At 35.1% G+C, this 18,988-nt stretch overlaps 1 protein-coding gene across 7 annotated transcripts in view; it reads right to left on the bottom strand.

The window, feature by feature from the left end:
* PTPN20 (protein tyrosine phosphatase non-receptor type 20) overlaps positions 1-18,988 on the bottom strand; it is a 110,911-nt gene that overhangs the window by 51,103 nt on the left and 40,820 nt on the right. For 6 of the 7 annotated variants that reach the window (XM_017885553.1, XM_017885551.1, XM_017885552.1 and 3 more), the window contains 3 exons: positions 12,363-12,457; positions 9,092-9,189; positions 6,440-6,552 (listed from right to left, as the gene is read on the bottom strand). In XM_017885553.1, coding sequence (XP_017741042.1) covers positions 6,440-6,536 — 97 coding nt within the window. In that variant the 5' untranslated portion in view covers positions 6,537-6,552; positions 9,092-9,189; positions 12,363-12,457. Of the gene's footprint in view, positions 1-6,439; positions 6,553-9,091; positions 9,190-12,362; positions 12,497-18,988 lie in introns of all 7 variants that reach the window. The other variant, XM_017885550.1, reaches the window with a different exon arrangement.

Consider the following 18,988-nt stretch of genomic DNA (forward strand, 5'->3'; position numbering starts at 1 on the left):
AGATATGGAAGGCGAACATGGGGCAGCAGCTATTCTGTGCTCAGATGTACTGTGGATGATCTCCTGACTCCCCTCATTCTATATGTGGAAGGAAGAACCTAAAATCACAACAGTGCCAATCCTACCTGAATGAATGTAACTGGCATGTCATTCTATCTAAATTTCAAACAAGTTTACACAAGAATGCACAAAATAATTTAAAATCACCGAGGTAGCAAAAACTTGCCCAAATAGCTACAAAAATGTATATTTTAAAAAGTTAGACGGAGGATTTTCCTTTCCAGATATGTTTAGAATGAATAGAATCAAAACAGAATACTATAATATGTCCACAGGAACAAACAAGTCAATTAGTAAAAAAATTTAGAGAATACAAAAGGATCAACCATTTTTGGAAACTTAATACGTGATAAAAGTATATATAAATTCATTTGGGAAATGTGGTTTATTTAGTGAATAGTGCTGGTATAACTGTCTAGTCATATGAAAGAAAATAGTTTTCTATACCCCTATAATATTTAGCAATAAACTGCAGATAGAGTCATGATCTAAGCAAAATAAATGAATAAAATTCTGAAGAAAATTCAGGAGAATATTTGTATGTTTTCCTGTAAAGAAGACCTTTTAAGCATTTTAGAAATTAAGAATGTTCATGAAGGTCTCCCTTCTTAAGGTATAGAATTGAGGGTCACAATTTATAGCACATTTGTTGGACAGACAACATGTTAAGATTTCCAACATGTGAAGAGTTCCTACAAATTAATAAGAAAAGAAAAACAATGAACAAAGTTTATAAATATGCAAATCCAAGAAGAAGTTAATAAACATATATTAAGATACTTGATCCTGGCCGGGTGCAGTGGCTCACGCCTGTAATCCCAGCACTTTGGGAGGCTGAAAGGGGGGTGGATCACAATGTCAGGAGTTCAAGACCAGCCTGGCCAACATGGTGAAACCTGGTCTCTACTAAAAATACAAAAATTAGCAGGGCATGGTGGTGCGTGCCTATGGCCCCAGCTACTCGGGATGCTGAGGCAGGAGAGTTGCTTGAACCTGGGAGGCAGAGGTTTCAGTGAGCCGAGATCACGCCATTGCTCTCCAGCCTGGGCGAGAGAACAAGACTCTGTCTCAAAAAAAGATAATTGATCCTACTAGTAATCAGTATAACAAAAATTTGCATAATAAGGAGATGCTGTTTTTCATCCATCAGATTAGCAAAATTAGAAAACGGGTTATCTAATAATAACAGGAAGGTGGGAAAATTGAACCATCCCTAACAGCTTAGGGTAACAATAAATTTCTCTAAGCTTTTGGAAAGGAATCTGGTATTGCCCATTAAAATATAAGATGAACAAAAACTTGTTCTTAACTATCTTACTTCAGGGAATCTAACCAAAATCAAAGTATCAGTACTTAGGAAATGTGTAAAATATATAATGCAGAAAAGTCAATTGGAGAATGGGTGAATGTATTATGGTATCTGCATACAATGAAATATTAGACAACTATTAATCCTATGTTAGAATATGTCTTAACCTATGTACATAGTATAAGTTTAAATTTTAAAAACTATGGTTGCAGAGTAATGGTAGAGTTGTAGAGCACACATCAATTTTCATTTAAACTTTAAACAGAAAATCTGTTTTTATATCTTTGTGTATTGTTAGATAAACTATTAATATTGGTTGCCTCTGAATCAGGATTCAAGATGATGGGAGGAAATTATTAACTTTTTCTCGATATCATTCTATATTGATTTTCATTAAAATATTAGCATATGTTAACTTTATAATTTATTTTTTTAATTTTGGCTTTTAAAATATTTTATTAAATGTTAAATAGGTACAAAATAATAATTAAGTGAAATATCTTTAAGAAAAAGAACAATACATACCCAATTTAAAACTGAACATTAGCCCCTGATGATCCTGTGTCCCCTTCCCAGACCTCATTCCTTGTCCTCCTCCCTCAGGGTATAATCACTATTCTGAATTGTGCTGTCATTCCTTTTGTTTGTTTTGTTTACCCTTTACGCTGTTTTGCATATTTTGCAAGTTTATATAGATTAAATTATTTTGTTTTAAATCTCGACTTTTTTGCTAAGACTGCATCTGGGTTTATTCATCTTCGCATTAAACAAAATACAATATCTAATTCATACATGCTGGTGTTGACAGATATCTGAGTTATTTACAGTTGAAGTCTATTACAAACAAGCCTAGTATGGACATTCTTGCATATGTCTTCTGTTACAAAAGGAAAAGAGTTTCTCTAAGATAAATAACCAGGAAGGAAATTGCTAGGACATATGGCATGTGCACATTAAAAGAAACACCAAATTATTTTCCAAAATGGTTTCCATCAAGCCACATACTCACCAATATTAACTATTATCACATTTTTAAAAATGGAAACCATCTAGTCAGTGTAAATTATTATTTCAATATGATTTGATTTTCACTTCCCTGATTCAAAATTAGGTTGGACCACTTTTTCATATTTTCTCTTCTGTGAAATGCCTGTTAATGTGTTTTGCCCATCTGTCTTTTACTTATTAATATGCAGTTCTTTATATTTTCTAGTCATTAATCCTTTGTGAGCATAGACCTCAGTAACAGACCCTAGGAGGAGCTTAACCATAGTCCTAAACTGAAACTGACAAGGAGGGTACTAAGAAAGAAAAAAGCAATGTCTATCTACTTTTCCCTAGGAACTGGCCTTACTCTAACAGCTAAAACATGGTATTCCCTGTTTGCAAAGGAATATGTTCTTATTTTATTTTAAAATATATTTATATTCAAAATTCCATTTCTGCCTAAATACAGAAAGCTAGTATGAGCATCACTCATACCCTAACAATATATACAAGTTGAAAAAACAAAGCACTAAATCAAAAATTTTGAACCCATCAGAGAGCTGAAGTTGCAGGGCAACCAAGTAGTCTGAAATCTAAGAAAAGACAGACTCTCCTAAAGAGTGACAGGACATGAACACTGGCTCCCTGTTGCAGTTCAAAGGAGAAAGAGATACCAGGCACTATACAAATGGGAAAGAAGTATTCAGACATAAAATGTAATGTACTGCTGATAGCTGGATGTGGGCCAGTGTGACAATACAGAACAGCGTAAAGCCACAGACACAAAGAGAACTTGCACACATTCAAAGACTCAAATTCACAGACCTCCAACAGGTGCTCATAAGAAAGACTGAGAGCAGAGCAGGAGATGGGAAGAACCATTCCCTCAGAAAGGTAGGCTTGGAGGAGGGGAGCTACTGTCATGGTAGAAAATGCATAAAGCCCGACTAAGACCTATTTCTCCCAGAACAAAAGCCTCACACTGCAGGAGGAGGAGCATCAATTCCTGCTGTATATAAGTGTAGAGACACTGCAGTTGGGAAAAGAGCAAACAAAACCCCTCTATTCCTGGAGAAGGTGCAGAAAGCAGTCCTGAGTCTTGAGTCCTGAGGATTTGATGCCATTATTATTACAAAACTCCTACCACTACACTAAGTGAAGGGGAGGAAACCTTCTCCACTATAGACTTGCCAAAGGTGTCAGGCAGAGTCTGGATGCCATGAGAAGGGGTAGTATCACTGACCAAGCCTGTCACTGAGGACCAGGGACGGAGGACCTGCCCAAGGCTGAGAATGGAATAGGACAAGAAACAATGACTTGGCCCTCCCTCCCCAGGCAAGCAAGCACCAGTCTACTGCTGGAAGATGGGCAGAAGAAGGAGAGAACCCTTCTAAAGCACTGGCACACAGGGAAGGCCCAAAGTTGAGGATGAAACAGGAAAAGGCCAACAATAAAAACTCTTTAGCACCCCAGCTGCCACCCTGCACACAAGCTAAATCCTAAGGAATTCTAAGCCAATGGTTCACTATAGGTAATGAGAGCAACACAAAACCAAAACCCAGCTCATGTCCTAAATGGCCTACCAGAGGAATAGGCATGACTATTTCTAGGCATAAATTCTATTTACTTCAGTCTCTTTTTTTCTACACCCAGTACCAACACTCAATCAGATATATAGACATATAATGAAGCTGCAGCAGCTGCAACAACAGAAGCCAGTGTCAAAAAGCAAAGCAATCACAGAAAAAAATATCAGCAACAACCCATCTGTCAGAGTTATCCAACAGGGAATTTTAAATAACTATCATTAACATGTTTAAGCTCTATGAAAAATGCAGACAAAATGCATTATCAACAGAGACAGAATCTGTAAAGGTGTCAAATGGAAATGTTGTACATAAAAAAACACTGTATGCTTTCAATGGGTTCATTAGTAGACTCGACACAACCAAGAAAGGAATCAGTAAACCTGAAGATAGGCTGACAGAAATTACCTAACTGAAATACAAAGAGTAAAAAGAATAGGAGGAAAAAAAAGTAAAAAGCAACCAATAACATTAGTACAGCTTCTTTGGAATACAGTTTGTCTGTTATACACTTATGACCCAGCAATCCCACTCCTAGATATTTACCTTAAAGTAACGGAAACTTATGTTTACACAAAGTTTGTGAATATCTGTGGTATTATCCATAATTGCCAAAATCTGGAAACAACCCAGTGTCCTTCAACTGGTGAATGGAATACTATTCAATAAAAAAGAAATTAAATACTGATAAATGCAATGACACAGATGAATATCAAAAGAATTACGCTAAGTGAAAGAAGTTGGACTCAAAAGGCTACATATTTATGATTCCATTTATATAATACCTTGAAAAAGACAAAAGTAAAGAGAATGAAAATAGATTACTGGTTGCTAGGCACTGGTGGTAGGGTTGAGTTAACTACAAAAAAATACAAGAAAAAAGTGTGGGGAGATAGAAATGTACTATACCTTGATTGTGGTGGCAAACCTTGGTCAAACCTCATAGAACCGTATGCTAAAAGGGTGAATTTTCCTGTATGCCTCAGTTTAATTAAGCATGTTTTAATTAATTAAAATTATGCCTGATTTTATAAAAGCATATTCTTATAACAAACTATTTTTGTATATTTTGTATATAGTGTGGACTGTGATAGCTTTATAATATGTTAACATGGCTAGGCTGGACCACTTTTCCCAGAATTCTGTTTCCTGAATGTTTCCAGCTAAGACAGGGCACAAGCGAGGTCCTCATGGCAGATATGGAAGGCGAACATGGGGCAGCAGCTATTCTGTGCTCAGATGTACTGTGGATGATCCTCCTGACGTCCCCTCATTCTATATGTGAAGGACAGACCTAAAATCACAACAGTGCCAATCCTACCTGAAATGAATGTAACTGGCATTGTCCATTTCTATGTAAATTTCAAACAAGTTTACAAAGAATGCACAAAATAATTTAAAATCACCGAGTAGCAAAAACTTGCCCAAATAGCTACAAAAATGTATTTTTTAAAAAATTAGAGGGAGGATTTTCCTTTCCAGTATAAATTAGAATGAGTAGAATCAAAACAGAATAAGTATAATATGTCCACAGGAACAAACAAGTCACATTAGTAAAAAAATTTAGAGGGAATACAAAAGGATCAACCCATTTTGGAAAACTTAATAGTGATAAAAGTTAATATATAATTCATTTGGGAAATGTTGTGGATTAGTGGAATTAGGTGGGCTGTGTGATTAACTGTCTAGTCGTATGAAAGAAAATACAGTTTTCTATACGCCCTATAATATTTAGCAATTATTTCTTGTATGATATCTGCAGTTTAATAATTGTGTAATGTGATATTTTCTTAATTGGGTTTGATATGTTTCAAATAAAGTCATTAGAGAAGATGTTTCCAACATTTGATGGGATGTTGGTTATGGATGACCTTCAAGATCCTCTCCAACTCCAAGGTTTTTGAGGTGTGCATGTGATCCCCCAAGTTTACAAACACAAATTTTATAAATATATATACACACATACACATATATATAAAGTATATATTCATAGTTCTAATTACATTTATATTATATATACATGTAAATACACATACACAAAAAGTTCTGAAATATTCTTCAGTGTTATAATTTATTATGCATATTTGTTGTTTTCTTTTCCCACTATAAATATGTGATAATTTGTAATCCAAAATGTTATTATTTTACTTACAAAGCATATATTGTGCAACAAATTTTAAAAGGAAATTAGGAAGCAGGTTGTTATTTTTCAAATCTATAAAATATCTACCTTTAAACAAATGGATTTTACTAAACTGACATATTTAATACCTTAAAATACTTGAAGAAAGGACAGAAATTAGCCATTCTGAATATGGGGTGTGCAGCATTTTTTTAATTGTATTTTTTTATTTTTAAAAGAAAATCCTAGAAAAGCATATTTTCCCATTTTTTGAAGTTTTTCCTAGCTCTTTCCTTCACTGGTATTAGAAATATCTTTGTGCATATCTCTAAAATACAGCCTCAACTTGTTACTACAAATAGGATGATGTCATACCAGAAAGTAGAGGGGAGAGAGCCTGTGAGGGCCCTGCAGGCTCCTCATTCTCACTGCTCCACCTGTCTCTTCTGAAGGGGCCTCTGGCTGTCCACATGCTGGGATCACTGCCACTAGAAAAGAAATGTATATATTTGCCCATGGTTTCAAAGAATATATACATTTGAGAAATACTTTCTAATCATCTTTATTGATCATTTAATTGACATTCATTTCCATTTCAATTCAGTCACCCACTCCCATTGTCATCACCTGAAATTGGCTCACTTGTGAGATAATCCCCAAATCCCAATGTCTGATCATAAACTCCATCTCCTCTCACTACTTTTACCTTGCAAACTAGTCGCCTTAGATCCATCCGCCTATTTACCTTCTCCTCTCCTTTACCTAGGCTGCGGGAGGGAAGTACTAGGGTTACTGGGCTTTCTAATATCAGCAGAGAGACATTTGGAAAACACCAGCATGTCCCTGGTTGGTTTCCTGTACCACTCTTCCATGGCAGCTAATTCCAAGCCCCCATCCTGTTAGAGTCCTTATCTTAATACTTTCTCTGCCTTAGTAAAACTGTAACTTCTTCTAGAAAATACAAGCCAGAAAACAGAAATTCTTTCAATTTATTATCTTTTAAAACATTTACTTAGATGCATCAATGTCTTTCTTATTCCTTGCTTTCTGCCTGTTCAAAATTCATCCTTCCATGTTCTTAACCTGATTCCTTCTACCTCCTCTAAGGTACTTTTCTATAATTTATATATATTTTTTAACATATCATGAATCACTCCCTATCTACAAATTCTCTCATATCATACTCAATTTTCTGTATCTAAAAAATAGGAAATGCTTTAAAATCTGTCTAGCTACTAATCGTTAACAGATTTTTCAAATACTAGCCCATATTCACTTTCTGTTTCCTTAGCAACCTCTCCATACTCAGCTGACTCGCTAATGCTATCAACTTGGCTCCTGTTGCATTTTCATTTGCAAACCTACCTAGCAAAATCCTCCTAACTTGACTTCCACATCTAACCTTCAATGTTTAGAGAAAATTCTTACTAAAACACAAACTTAATTATACCTGCCCACCAATATCAGGATAAATCAAAGCCCCTTATCAGACACCTAAGTTTAAGATATTGGCCAGGTGGCCTCTGTGTACTTTTTCATCACCATCTCCACTGATTTCCTACCTCCACTGTATGCTTTAACCTTAGCAAAATAAATGCCTTTTTCTTTTACTTCTGTAAGGCATTTCGGGTTTCTTACTCTTTTCTCCTTCTCATTTTTTCTTGGATTACTCTAAACATTTAATTAATCTCCACTGACTGCCACTTCCAGCTATCCTCACCTTGCCACCAGCATTCCTCCTTCTGTGTGGATAATAGACAGTTTCACAAATAAAACAAAAAGACCTTCCCTATGCATCCTTTTCATTTTAACAGACTGAATAAAATGTATACTCAGCTTCACGTATATGGCGTTATTTCCCACTCCAGCCCACGCTGTATTTTGGGCTCTACTTCTCATCTTCTCCAGCTTCCTGGCATTCCACCTCACACACACCCTATGACTCTTGGCACCTAATATTTCTCCCCATTAGTAAGATATTTTCACAACTCCTTACCCTCACTCAAGCTTCTTCCTCTTGCCTGAAATGTTCTCCTTTTCACCTGCTAGGTTTCTATTTAATTAAATCCTAAATTCAACCAAAATATCTTTTCTTCAGAGAAGCTTGTGGGAAACCTCCCTCATGCATAGTCAGTCTTCTGTACCCGCAATCTTTGGATTTTGACTCTAAAATAATGTTTACAACATTGTACATCAATTTGTCTTTTATATGTCTGTTTTCCTAATTAAACTGTGAACTAAAGAGCAAAAAATATATAGTAGTTTTTATTTATGTACAATGCTTAGTATATCATAGAAGCTCAAAATGCCTTTGGAATTACTGTTATTTGTTTAATGCACTTCTGAAAGTTGTACATACAAATTTCATACAACACACATACAAAAACACATAATATAAAGAATATACACATTCTTATACAGTGCTATTCCAGTGAGGGTAGCTAAAATTACTGATAAATCTCTAAGAAAATATGGCTTAACAAAATGTTTCCTCATTTGATGTTTTTGCTTATAACACCTAAATTTGAAAATTTTATAAGCATGAAAACTTGTTTCTTTAGTTTTCCCAATGGAAATTTACTGTTCTTCAGGTACTTTAAATTTTTTAAATATATACTACCAGAAATTCACCATACTAATAATCCTATTGTTTATACCATATAATTTTCTTTCTGAAAACAGATTACATTTCTAACAAAATTTAGTGCTGTACTGAGAGCTTCATGCTACCTCAAGTACACTGACCACGTCAAAAGCTCCAAGCATATTTGCAAAAGCTTTGATGCCAGGTAACTGTTGAGAGGATAGAGAAATTGAATCCTTCAAGAATACTTTTCTCTTGTGTTAATTACCATATTTGTGAGATCGTAACCATTTTCCTAAGAAAGCTAAATCAGGTTTATAAAAGGCTATATCTTGAAAAATTAAACATTTGAGGGCCATTATTCACTGTCTCCATGCAGAGGGCTAGCTATGAATATAAGTAGCATAAACAGAAAACTCACTAAATAAGCATATTAGTTATACCTTTCTGAAGGCTCTTCAAAAACATCCTCATAATCATTACGTGGGAAATTCCGAAGAGAAGGTTTTACCTTCTCTGAGTTAACTTTATTTTCAAAAACCTACAGACATAAGAAAGGAAACAAATTATAGCCTTGGTTTTAGAAAAAATATGGTTTAAAAGAAACGTGATTTCTATAGCTACTTAAGAAGAGTGAAAAGATCTGCAATAATGGAATTATAACCACAATCACATAGTATAATTCTGCTTCTAGAAAATCACTTAACTGTATATCTCCCTATAAAATATTTTTCAATCTGTCAAAACAGTGCAGAGTACTATGTAAACAGAAGTTATTTATACTGAATTACTCAAGTGATTTTCAAAACTAAATTTTAAAAGCTTCGTTTGAGAAAAAATAGATTTATTACTTCAGCCCATAAGAGATTTTCTTATAAGTGTTTACCATGTTTTGTTTACTGTGAATATAAAATTCCTGCCACTATATTTATCTTTACTTTAGTACTTGCACCATCCAATCTACTAATTCTAAGTATTTCTCCACATTTCACTGCCCAATTTTGCACTGGAGAGACTTCAGTCTTGACAACTCGCAGTGCCAGTGCCCCAGTCATCATATACACACGTTTCCTTCCTTCCTTGTCTAATACTGTCCTGCCATACTTGACCTTCTGTTTTCTCAAGAACATCTTTTGAATCAGCTGATCGAATCTCATTCACACACAAAAATAACTTTGGGATTATTATTGAAATTAAGTGATATGAATTTTTTAATTTAAATTGGAAATAAGTGATATATTTATATATTAAGTATTATTATCCACTAATATGATACAGCTACCCAGCAAACACATTATAAAATATTCTCAATAAAGACAATGTACACCTTTTCTTAGATTTACTCCTAAACACTTTAAGTGGCACAATTGTAAATGTAATGTTATAGAGTAGACCTTATATTTGTTACACACTGCTCAGTCCGCAAACCACATGTTTTTACATCTAGTATTTTTGTGTACATTCCATTCTAAATACTTTAAACATCCATTATGATTTCTTCTTTGACTAATGAGTTTACTAGTGTTTGCTTGGTGTATATTTAATTTTTACTTTAAAATCACAGGAAAATGTCCACCTAAGATTCCTCCTCATTAAATTATGTAGCTAACCAATACATTAAATGAAATGAGCTTCACAGAGTTGAACTAGTTTTGAAATCAGTACTGATTGGGAAATCCCTAAAAATTAATTTCAGGATAATTAAAATTGAAATGTAAAAACTGTGGCTCCAGTGGGATGGAGGAAAAGAAGTGGGACAGTGCTATTACACAAACATGATCCCACTTCCCTCCTATGAGACATGTTTAAAAGTCATTTGAGTACAATTCATTTACTTAGAAAAAGTAACATCTGGAAGTCCTAACACAATTTAAACCTGAGACATCTTTCAAGTCATGGTTCAAAATCAAATTGATTATATTTATTTTTTAAAGAAGCAAACTGTTCTAGATGGCTGCAATTCAAATTTAAGGTTGACTAACATATGTCTGATTGAGTGAAATGTGATTTTGCTAACAATACCAAGAACTAACATGGAGAAACATAATAAATTATCAAGATGGCAGAACTTTTGGAGCTTGCTCACTGAATCAAATTAATATCAAATTTTTTTAAACGTTAGAAAATGTTTTCTGAGGAGCTTAAGTTAGCTTTCTTGTACTCCATGAAGCAAGGATTTATGAGGACAAAGTGAAAACAGTAACACAGATAGGAGCCTGGTTTCTAGTCTGTGACTCAAGAGTTGTATGATCATAGACAAATTGCTTCAGCTTTCACCTCTAAAATGAGTGGCGGCATAAAAATGTCTTTAACAGGCCAGCTGTGGTGGCTTATGCCTATTATCCCAGCACTTTGAGAGGCCGAGATGGGTGGATCACTTGAGGCCAGGAGCTGAAGACCAGCCTGGCCAACATGGTGAAACTCTGTCTCTACAAAAATCCAAAAAATAAATTAGCCTGTCTCAAAAAAAAAATTAGTAATGCTCCAAATCTAACCAACTTCAAGTCTATGAGTCTAGACAATTTCTAGGGGACAGCATCTATCTGAAAGGACATAAAAATGGCTACAATATCAAATTGTTTCATGAAATATAAGAAAAACAAGTTCTAACGAAATCAGGTAATTTTCCCAACACTCTAAAAACCATCCAGGAATGTTCTAAGATCCTTTTTTCTAAAAGAAAACTTTAAAGCATATCAGAATTCATCCTAGATAGGCCAAGCTATAACTTAGAAAAAAAAAACCAAAGTAAAAATATAAACAAAATCACAAAATGTGCTCAGTTCTAGAAGAAGTCAAATAAGACTGTAAGACTATACAAAGGATCTACTTGGGCCATTCTGTGAAGGTGTTCCCTTTCAAACTGTCTCTGCTTCAAACAGGAAACCATTCTGATCAGAGAAAACTATCAAGAGTGAGCTAAGAGCCCAACATGGCACTAACAGCCATAGATTCCCAGCCAAAGATGTGATGGTAGCCTTGATGTGCCCAACTTAAGTATAGCAGAGAACGGACAGGAGATAATAACCAAGTTACAATGTTGTTCTTAAAAGCGGCACTCCTGCCCATCAGGGGTGGAGGTGGCAATTGAACGGGGGAAGTGGTAGAAGCAGTATTTGGTCTATGTACTGACTTTATCTCTATTATTGCTGTAACTTACAGGAAATGAGCACAAGGCCAGCATCATCATGGCAGTTCCAAAGCTCTAGTTGACTAGATAAGAGAAAAAAAATGCAAAGCACCCACCAGACTAAAATCCATTTCCCTTTTTTTGTGTTCTAACCCTAGCACTATCTCCACAAATGGGGTAATGTGTTGAAGTAAGAGGTTTTGTCACAGACTTTTCACAGCCCTCTACTTTTCCATAGTTTGGAGACACCCAATCATGCTGTCTCAAATAATGAAAAAGTCCACAATCAATACATCTAAAGGTGCTTCAAACTTCATGTGAAATTTATTTTGTATCTTCATTAGTAGCACAAAACAAGTGCCTGTAAAATTTCTAGAGTAGCATTAGAAAATGCAATTCACTAGAAACTTGGCAAAAAGTTCCACTCTTTCAAATCCCTATTTTGGTCACTGTCAACACTACAGTGCAAAGAATTAAGAAATTATTTTGGTGAAAACAAAATAGATACCCATTTCACAGACAGCATAGTCAGCAACTTAGGTATTAGCCAAAATTAGTAGAGATCCCTCTCCTTTTAGTCTTACCTTTGATCTAGGTGTGTTTTTCTTACTTGATGAAGGCAAAGTCTCCCTGAAATTCGGGTCTTCTGCTTCAGAGTCATTTCCCTCATAATCTTTTACTGAACAAAGCAGGGGAAAAACTGATCAAATAGAAAACACTACACAGAAGGAAAAATGGAGACTTAATGAGAAAAAACAAGCTACATGAGGGGAATTTTCATCTCCTTTTCCTGTTTTCCAAACACCCCATCTTTACCTCCTATGGTAATCATCTCTTTCCCCCCTGCTTTGAAAAAAGCAACATAGCAAAGCTGATCCTTCTTCTAGGATTATCCTCAGGGAGTTGACTTGTGAGCAGTTCCCTTGTTCCTCACTGCCATATTATTCAAGAAAGTACTCTTCAAGTAAATCCTAGATATTTACAACCTGCAGAACCCATGCATTGGGATCTACAGAATACAGTCTTCTGTGTTTCAGAGTCTATTTCTTGAATAAAGAATACTGTGTTACAAAAGTCACACTTTAACTTCTTGTATTATTTATAATTCATAAGTTAGCAAGCAATATGTTAAATTATATAGAAAATTGTTTTCAGCTTTGTTGAAGAATGTAATATGAATCATCCCAAGGAAACTCTGGGTTTCTTAAATGATTGTTCCTAATTACTGTGTAAATTTTACTGCACAGACTCTTTCAGATAAGAAGCCAAGAGAGAAAATTTTCTCTGATCTCAGTATTGAGCACTCACAGTACTGTTTCTCATACCGTGGCAGCATGAAATATTACGATTTAGAACTTCTGTGACATGGCATATTACAAAATCAATAAAAATATAGTAAACAAGCACTATGGAATTGAAAAAATGTGTTCCTGAATGTGTGTTAAAAAGGAAATCTAATAGAAATTATGAACCTTTATAACATATGAATTAATTTTATAAATTAAAACATTAAGAAATGTCAATGAAGGGACAACATATCAAAACTAATGTGAAGTCGCTAAATGAGTATTTAGATAGAGGGAAAATGTATAGGTTTAAATATGTTTACAAAAAAAGTAGAAAAAAAACCTGATGTAAATGAGTTTTGTATTCAATCATAGAGGCCAAAGAAAAACCAAGGAAACCCAGAGAAACTACAAAGGAGGAAATCATAAAGAAAACTATAATAATAGAAAATAAGCCTAAAGAATCATCAGCAAAATCCAATACACTAGTTCTTTGGAAAAAAAAACTTAAAAATACACAACCCTCTTTCACTACCAATCAATGGAGAGTAAGTGCACAAATGACATTAAAAATGAAAAAGAATCACTTCTCAGCCTTTTGGCTAAGATCAAGTGTGAAAATGAAAAAACGCACAAATACAGATGCAGCTCACATTTTTAAAGGTAATAAGCAAATACTATGAGAAACTTTAGGAAAATCTGATGAAATGGAAACTTTTACAAGAGAATTGTAAGTTATGAAAATTTACTCCAGAAGATGTAGAAAGCCTAAATAGTGTAATAACCATTTAAAAGTCAAACCAATAATCAAAATATCACTCCCAAGAGGAAAAGCATCTGGGCCCAAACAGGTTTCCAGATGGCATTTTATCAGACTTTCAGTGAAGAAAAATCTCTCTTATGCAAGCGGTTTTGAAAATAGGAAATTCTGCAAACCTAGGAAGAAGCTTCAAGTGCTAGAAAAAAAATTAACAGAAAAAAGTCTATAAGAAATATAAACAAGCAACTCATAGAAGGTGACTTACAGGCCAGTAATGTATTTTTAAAAAGTCCAGTCTCACCTGACAAACAAAAAATGAAAATTGAAACAACCTACAACTTACTTCCATTTATGCTTATGAGAGATTTACTGTAATAGGACTTAACCACAACTAATCAGAAAATACGACAAAATATATAAAACAATAATTTTCAGACCTTGAACAACAGATTGTGATCCCAGAGAGAACGGGGTGAGCCTTCTGGTTGCTCCAGATCATGGCCTCCAGGAGTTTGCAGGCTATAGCTCAGAAAAGGAATCGGAGTCCAGTGATTCACCGATTGAGAAGAAAAAGATCAAAGTTAGGAGAGGCTGAGGCAGCCAGAATTTGTAGGGCAGAATAACAGGGAGGCCTGTTATTATATTATTATTATAATAATAGGAGGGAGCTATACAGAACAAGAGAAGTCTAAGTAGCTGCAAAGAACCTCCTCATGTATTTTGCAGAATGTGGATATGCTTATATGAAGGAAGACAATCTCTGACACTCAGGAAGGATCACTGGAAAGTAGCAAGCCACACAATTCCTAGAAACAGTTCATATGAGCCAGAATGAGGAGACCCTGTAATACAGGGACATTGAGGATAGTGCACAGAAGAGATACCTCTTAGTAGTAAAACCATCCTTGGAACAGCAGCTCCTTAGGGCCACCTATAAAAAAGGTGAAGAGCAAGCCTCAGACAGGATCAGGTTAAACTTCAAGTAACATAACTACGAGGCAGAAAAACCCAACATTCTTTAAAGAAATACCAAGGCCGGGTGTGGTGGCTCATGCCTGTAATCCCAGCACTTTGGGAGGCCCAGGCAGGTGGATCATGAGGTCAGGGGTTCGAGATCAGCCTCACCAACAAGGTGAAACCCCATCTCTACTAAAAATACAAAAATTAGCTGGGCATGGTGGCGTGCACCTGTAATCTCAGCTACTCAGGAGGCTGAGGCAGGAGAATTGCTTGAATCCGGGAGGCGGAAGGTTGCGAGACAGAGCGAGATTCTGTCAAAAAAAAAAAGAAGAAAGAAAGAAAGAAAGAAAAGAAAGAAAGAAAGAAAGAAAGAAAGAAAGAAAGAAAGAAAGAAAGAAAGAAAGAAAAAAAAAAAAAAAAAAAAAAAAAAGAAAGAAAGAAAGAAAGAAAGAAAGAAAGAAAGAAAGAAAGAAAGAAGGAAGGAAGGAAGGAAGGAAGGAAGGAAGGAAGGAAGGAAAGAAAGAAAGAAAGAAAAAGAAAAGAAAAAATCTAGCACCAAAATCATGTAATTCACAATGTATAGTAAACAATTAACAGGTATGCAAAGGAATAGAAAAGTATAACCTATAGCCAAATCAACCAATCAATAGAAATGTACTTAGAAGTGACAGATGATAAAATTCAGAAAAGGAACTTTTAACTATTATAAGTTTTAAAAGGTGATCAAGGAAATAAAGAAAAACATGATACAATAGAGATATAAATAATGTAAAAATAAGATATACTGAAATTTCTAGAGACAATGTATCAACTAAAAGAAATTAACAGCAGATCAGGCAGTAGAGAAGGAAAAAAATCAGTGTCTGTCAATATACAGCAAGAGTGTATCCAAAATGAAGCACACAGTAGCAAAAAAAAAGAGACTGAACAGACTCAGCAAACTGGGACAACGTAAGTGAACTAAAATTTCTGTAACCGGAATACCAAAAGTAAAACAAATATGAAGAAATAATAGCTGAAATGTTACCAAACTAGATGAAAACTATAAACCAACAGACCAAAGAAGATCAATAAAATACAAGTGTAATATATGAGCTTATAGAAAAATCACATTCATGTATGTCATATTCAAATTACTGACAAGAAAAAATGCCAGAGAAAACAGACACATTAAATATAGAAAAACAAAGATAAGAATGATGGATTTCTCATCAGAAATCATGCATGCTAGAAGATAATGGTGAGACATTTTAAAGTATTGAAAGAATATAGAATTTTTATAGAATGTCAGTATAGAATTCTATACCCTGAAAATATATATTTCAAAAAATAAGACTTCTGTAGACCAATAAAAACTAAGATAATATCCAGCCTGCACTAAACAACAACAACAAAAAATTAAAGGAAGCTTTTCAGACAGAAGGAAAAGGATAAAATATGAAAATGTAGACCTATACAAAGGAATGAAGAGTGGCAAAACTGGAAAATATATGAGCACATAAAACAAACTCTTTCACATGTTCTGGTTTCTTTAAAAGATAACTCAATTTTAAGGAAAAATAATCTATTGTAGGGTATACAACACTCACAATAAAATTGGTATCAATAATAGCATGAAAGGCAAACTGGAGGAAATGGAAATATCCTATGTTCCTACAACTATATGTGAAACGGTAAAGCAGTCCCTGCTTACCCACAGGGAATGTGTTCTAAGACCCCAGTGGATGCCTAAAACTTAGGCTAGTACTTCCTGCACTGAAGTCTTAAATCCCTCAAAGTCATCCATGAGAGTTAAAATCAATTTCTCCCAAACTCCTGTTAATGTTGACATTTTGATCTTCTCCCATAAATCACAAATGTTCTTAATGGCATCTAGAATGCTGAGTTATTTCCAAAAGGTTATCAATTTACTTTGCCCAGAACCATCAGAAGAATTACTATCTATGGCAGCTACAGCCTTATAAAATGTTTCTTAAATAATGAGACATGAAACTCAAAATTATTCCTTGATTTCTAGGCTATGGAATAGATATTAAATCAGAAACTAAATCAGTAATTTTTGAAAAACCTACCAATCAGAAAGAGCCCGGGCCAGAAGGATTCACAGTCAAATTCTACCAGATGTATAAACAAGAGATGGTACCAATCCTACTGAAACTATTCCAAATAATTAGGAAGAGGGACTCCTTCCTAACTCATTCCATAAGGCCAGCATCATTCTGATACCAAAACCTGGTAGAACACAAGGTCTAATATCCAGAACTTATAATGAACTTATAAATGAACAAGCAAGAATCAAACAACCCCATTAAACAATGGGCAAAGGACATGAACAGACACTTTTCAAAAGGAGACATACACGTAGCCAAGAAGCATAAGAAGAAATACTCAATATCACTAATCATCAGAGAAATGCAAATCAAAACCACAACGAGATACCATCTTACACAAGTCAGAATGGCTATTAGTAAAAAGTAAAAAAGAAAAAAGAAAGTTTGTGAGGTTGCAGAGAAAAGTGAACACTTATACACTGCTGATAGGAGTGTAAGTTCAACCACTATGGAAAGCAGTTTGGAGATTTCTCAAAGAACATAAAATAGAACTACCATTTAATTCAGCAATCACATTACTGGGTATATGAAGGGATATAAATTGTTCTGTCGTAAGGACACAAGCACATGTATGTTCACCACTGAACTTTTCACAATAGCGAAGACATGGAATCAACCTGCATGCCGTCAACAGTGGAGTGGATAAAGAAAATGTGGTACATACACACCGTAGAATATTACACAACCGTAAAAAGAATGAAATCATGGCCAGGTGCGGCGACTCATGCCTGTAATCCCAGCAGTTTGGGAAGCCAAGGCAGATGAATTACCAGAGGTCAGGAGTTTGAGACCAGCCTTGCCAACATGATGAAACCCTGTCTCTACTAAAACTACAAAAATTAGCGGGGCATGGTGGCACACTCCTGTAATTCCAGCTACTCAGGAGGCTGAGGCAGAAGAATTGCTGGAGCCTGGGAAATGGAGATTGCAGTGAGCCAAGATCACACCACTGCACTCCAATCTGGCTGACAGAGGGAGACTCTGTCTCAGAGAAACAAACAAACAACAACCACCACCACAACAAAAACAGAATGGAATCATGTCCTTTGCTGCAACATGGATGCAGCTGGAGACCATGATCCTAAATGAATCACTACCCGAGTGATGAAATCATTTGTTCACCAAACCACAGCAACAAGCAATTTGCCCATGTAACAAACTTGCATATGTACCCCCAAGCCTAAAATAAAAGTTGGAAAAAAAAAGTCTACAAAACAGTTTGGGTAGCTTTCCATGTGTTCCCATATTCTAGCATAATTGATTTAGCATTAAAATTAGCTTTTTCAGAAAAGTTTGCAACTGTTAAAGGATGGTTTTCAGAAAAAGAAAATCATGGCTCTCATACAGATATATAAATGAACATATTACTTTATTATATTCATTCATCAGTGAGGGAACCAGGCAGATGTTATTTAAAAAAAAATTTTTTAAACCCATAATACTGTGTGTTAGTCTGTTTGCATTTATATATAGGAATGTCTAAGGCTGGGTAATTTATAAAGAAAAGAGGTTTGTTCTGGCTTGTGGTTCTGCAGGCTGTACAGGAAGCATGGTGCTGGTATCTGCTTCCAGTATCTAACCTCAGAAGGCTTATAGTCATGGCAAAAACTGAATGAGGAGCCAGCATGGTGAGGGAGAAAGCAAGAGAGAAGGGGAGGTTCCAGACTCCTTTGAACAACCAGATCTCACAGGAGCTGAGCGAGCACTCACTAACTACCAGGGTGATAGCACCAAGTCATTCACGAAGGATTTGCCACTATGATCCAACATCTCCCACCAGGTTGGGGATTACATTTCAACATGATTAGAAGAGATAAACATCCAAACTATACCATACTGGAAGTCCTTGCCAGAGCAATTAGGCAAGAGAAATAAATAAAAGGTATCCAAATTGAAAAGGAGGAAGTCAAATTTGTCCCTGTTTACAGATAACATGCTCTTATAAATGCAAAAACCTGAAGAATTCACCAAAAATCTCCTCTTAGAACTGATAAACAAATTAAGTAAAGTTGCAGGATACAAAATCAACATGCAAAAATCAGTAACATTTCTACACACCAATAACAAACTACCTGAAAAAGAAATCAAGAAAA

This window comes from Rhinopithecus bieti, unplaced genomic scaffold, assembly GCF_001698545.2.
Source record: "Rhinopithecus bieti isolate Rb0 unplaced genomic scaffold, ASM169854v2 scaffold_15143, whole genome shotgun sequence".
Lineage (NCBI taxonomy): Eukaryota > Metazoa > Chordata > Mammalia > Primates > Cercopithecidae > Rhinopithecus > Rhinopithecus bieti.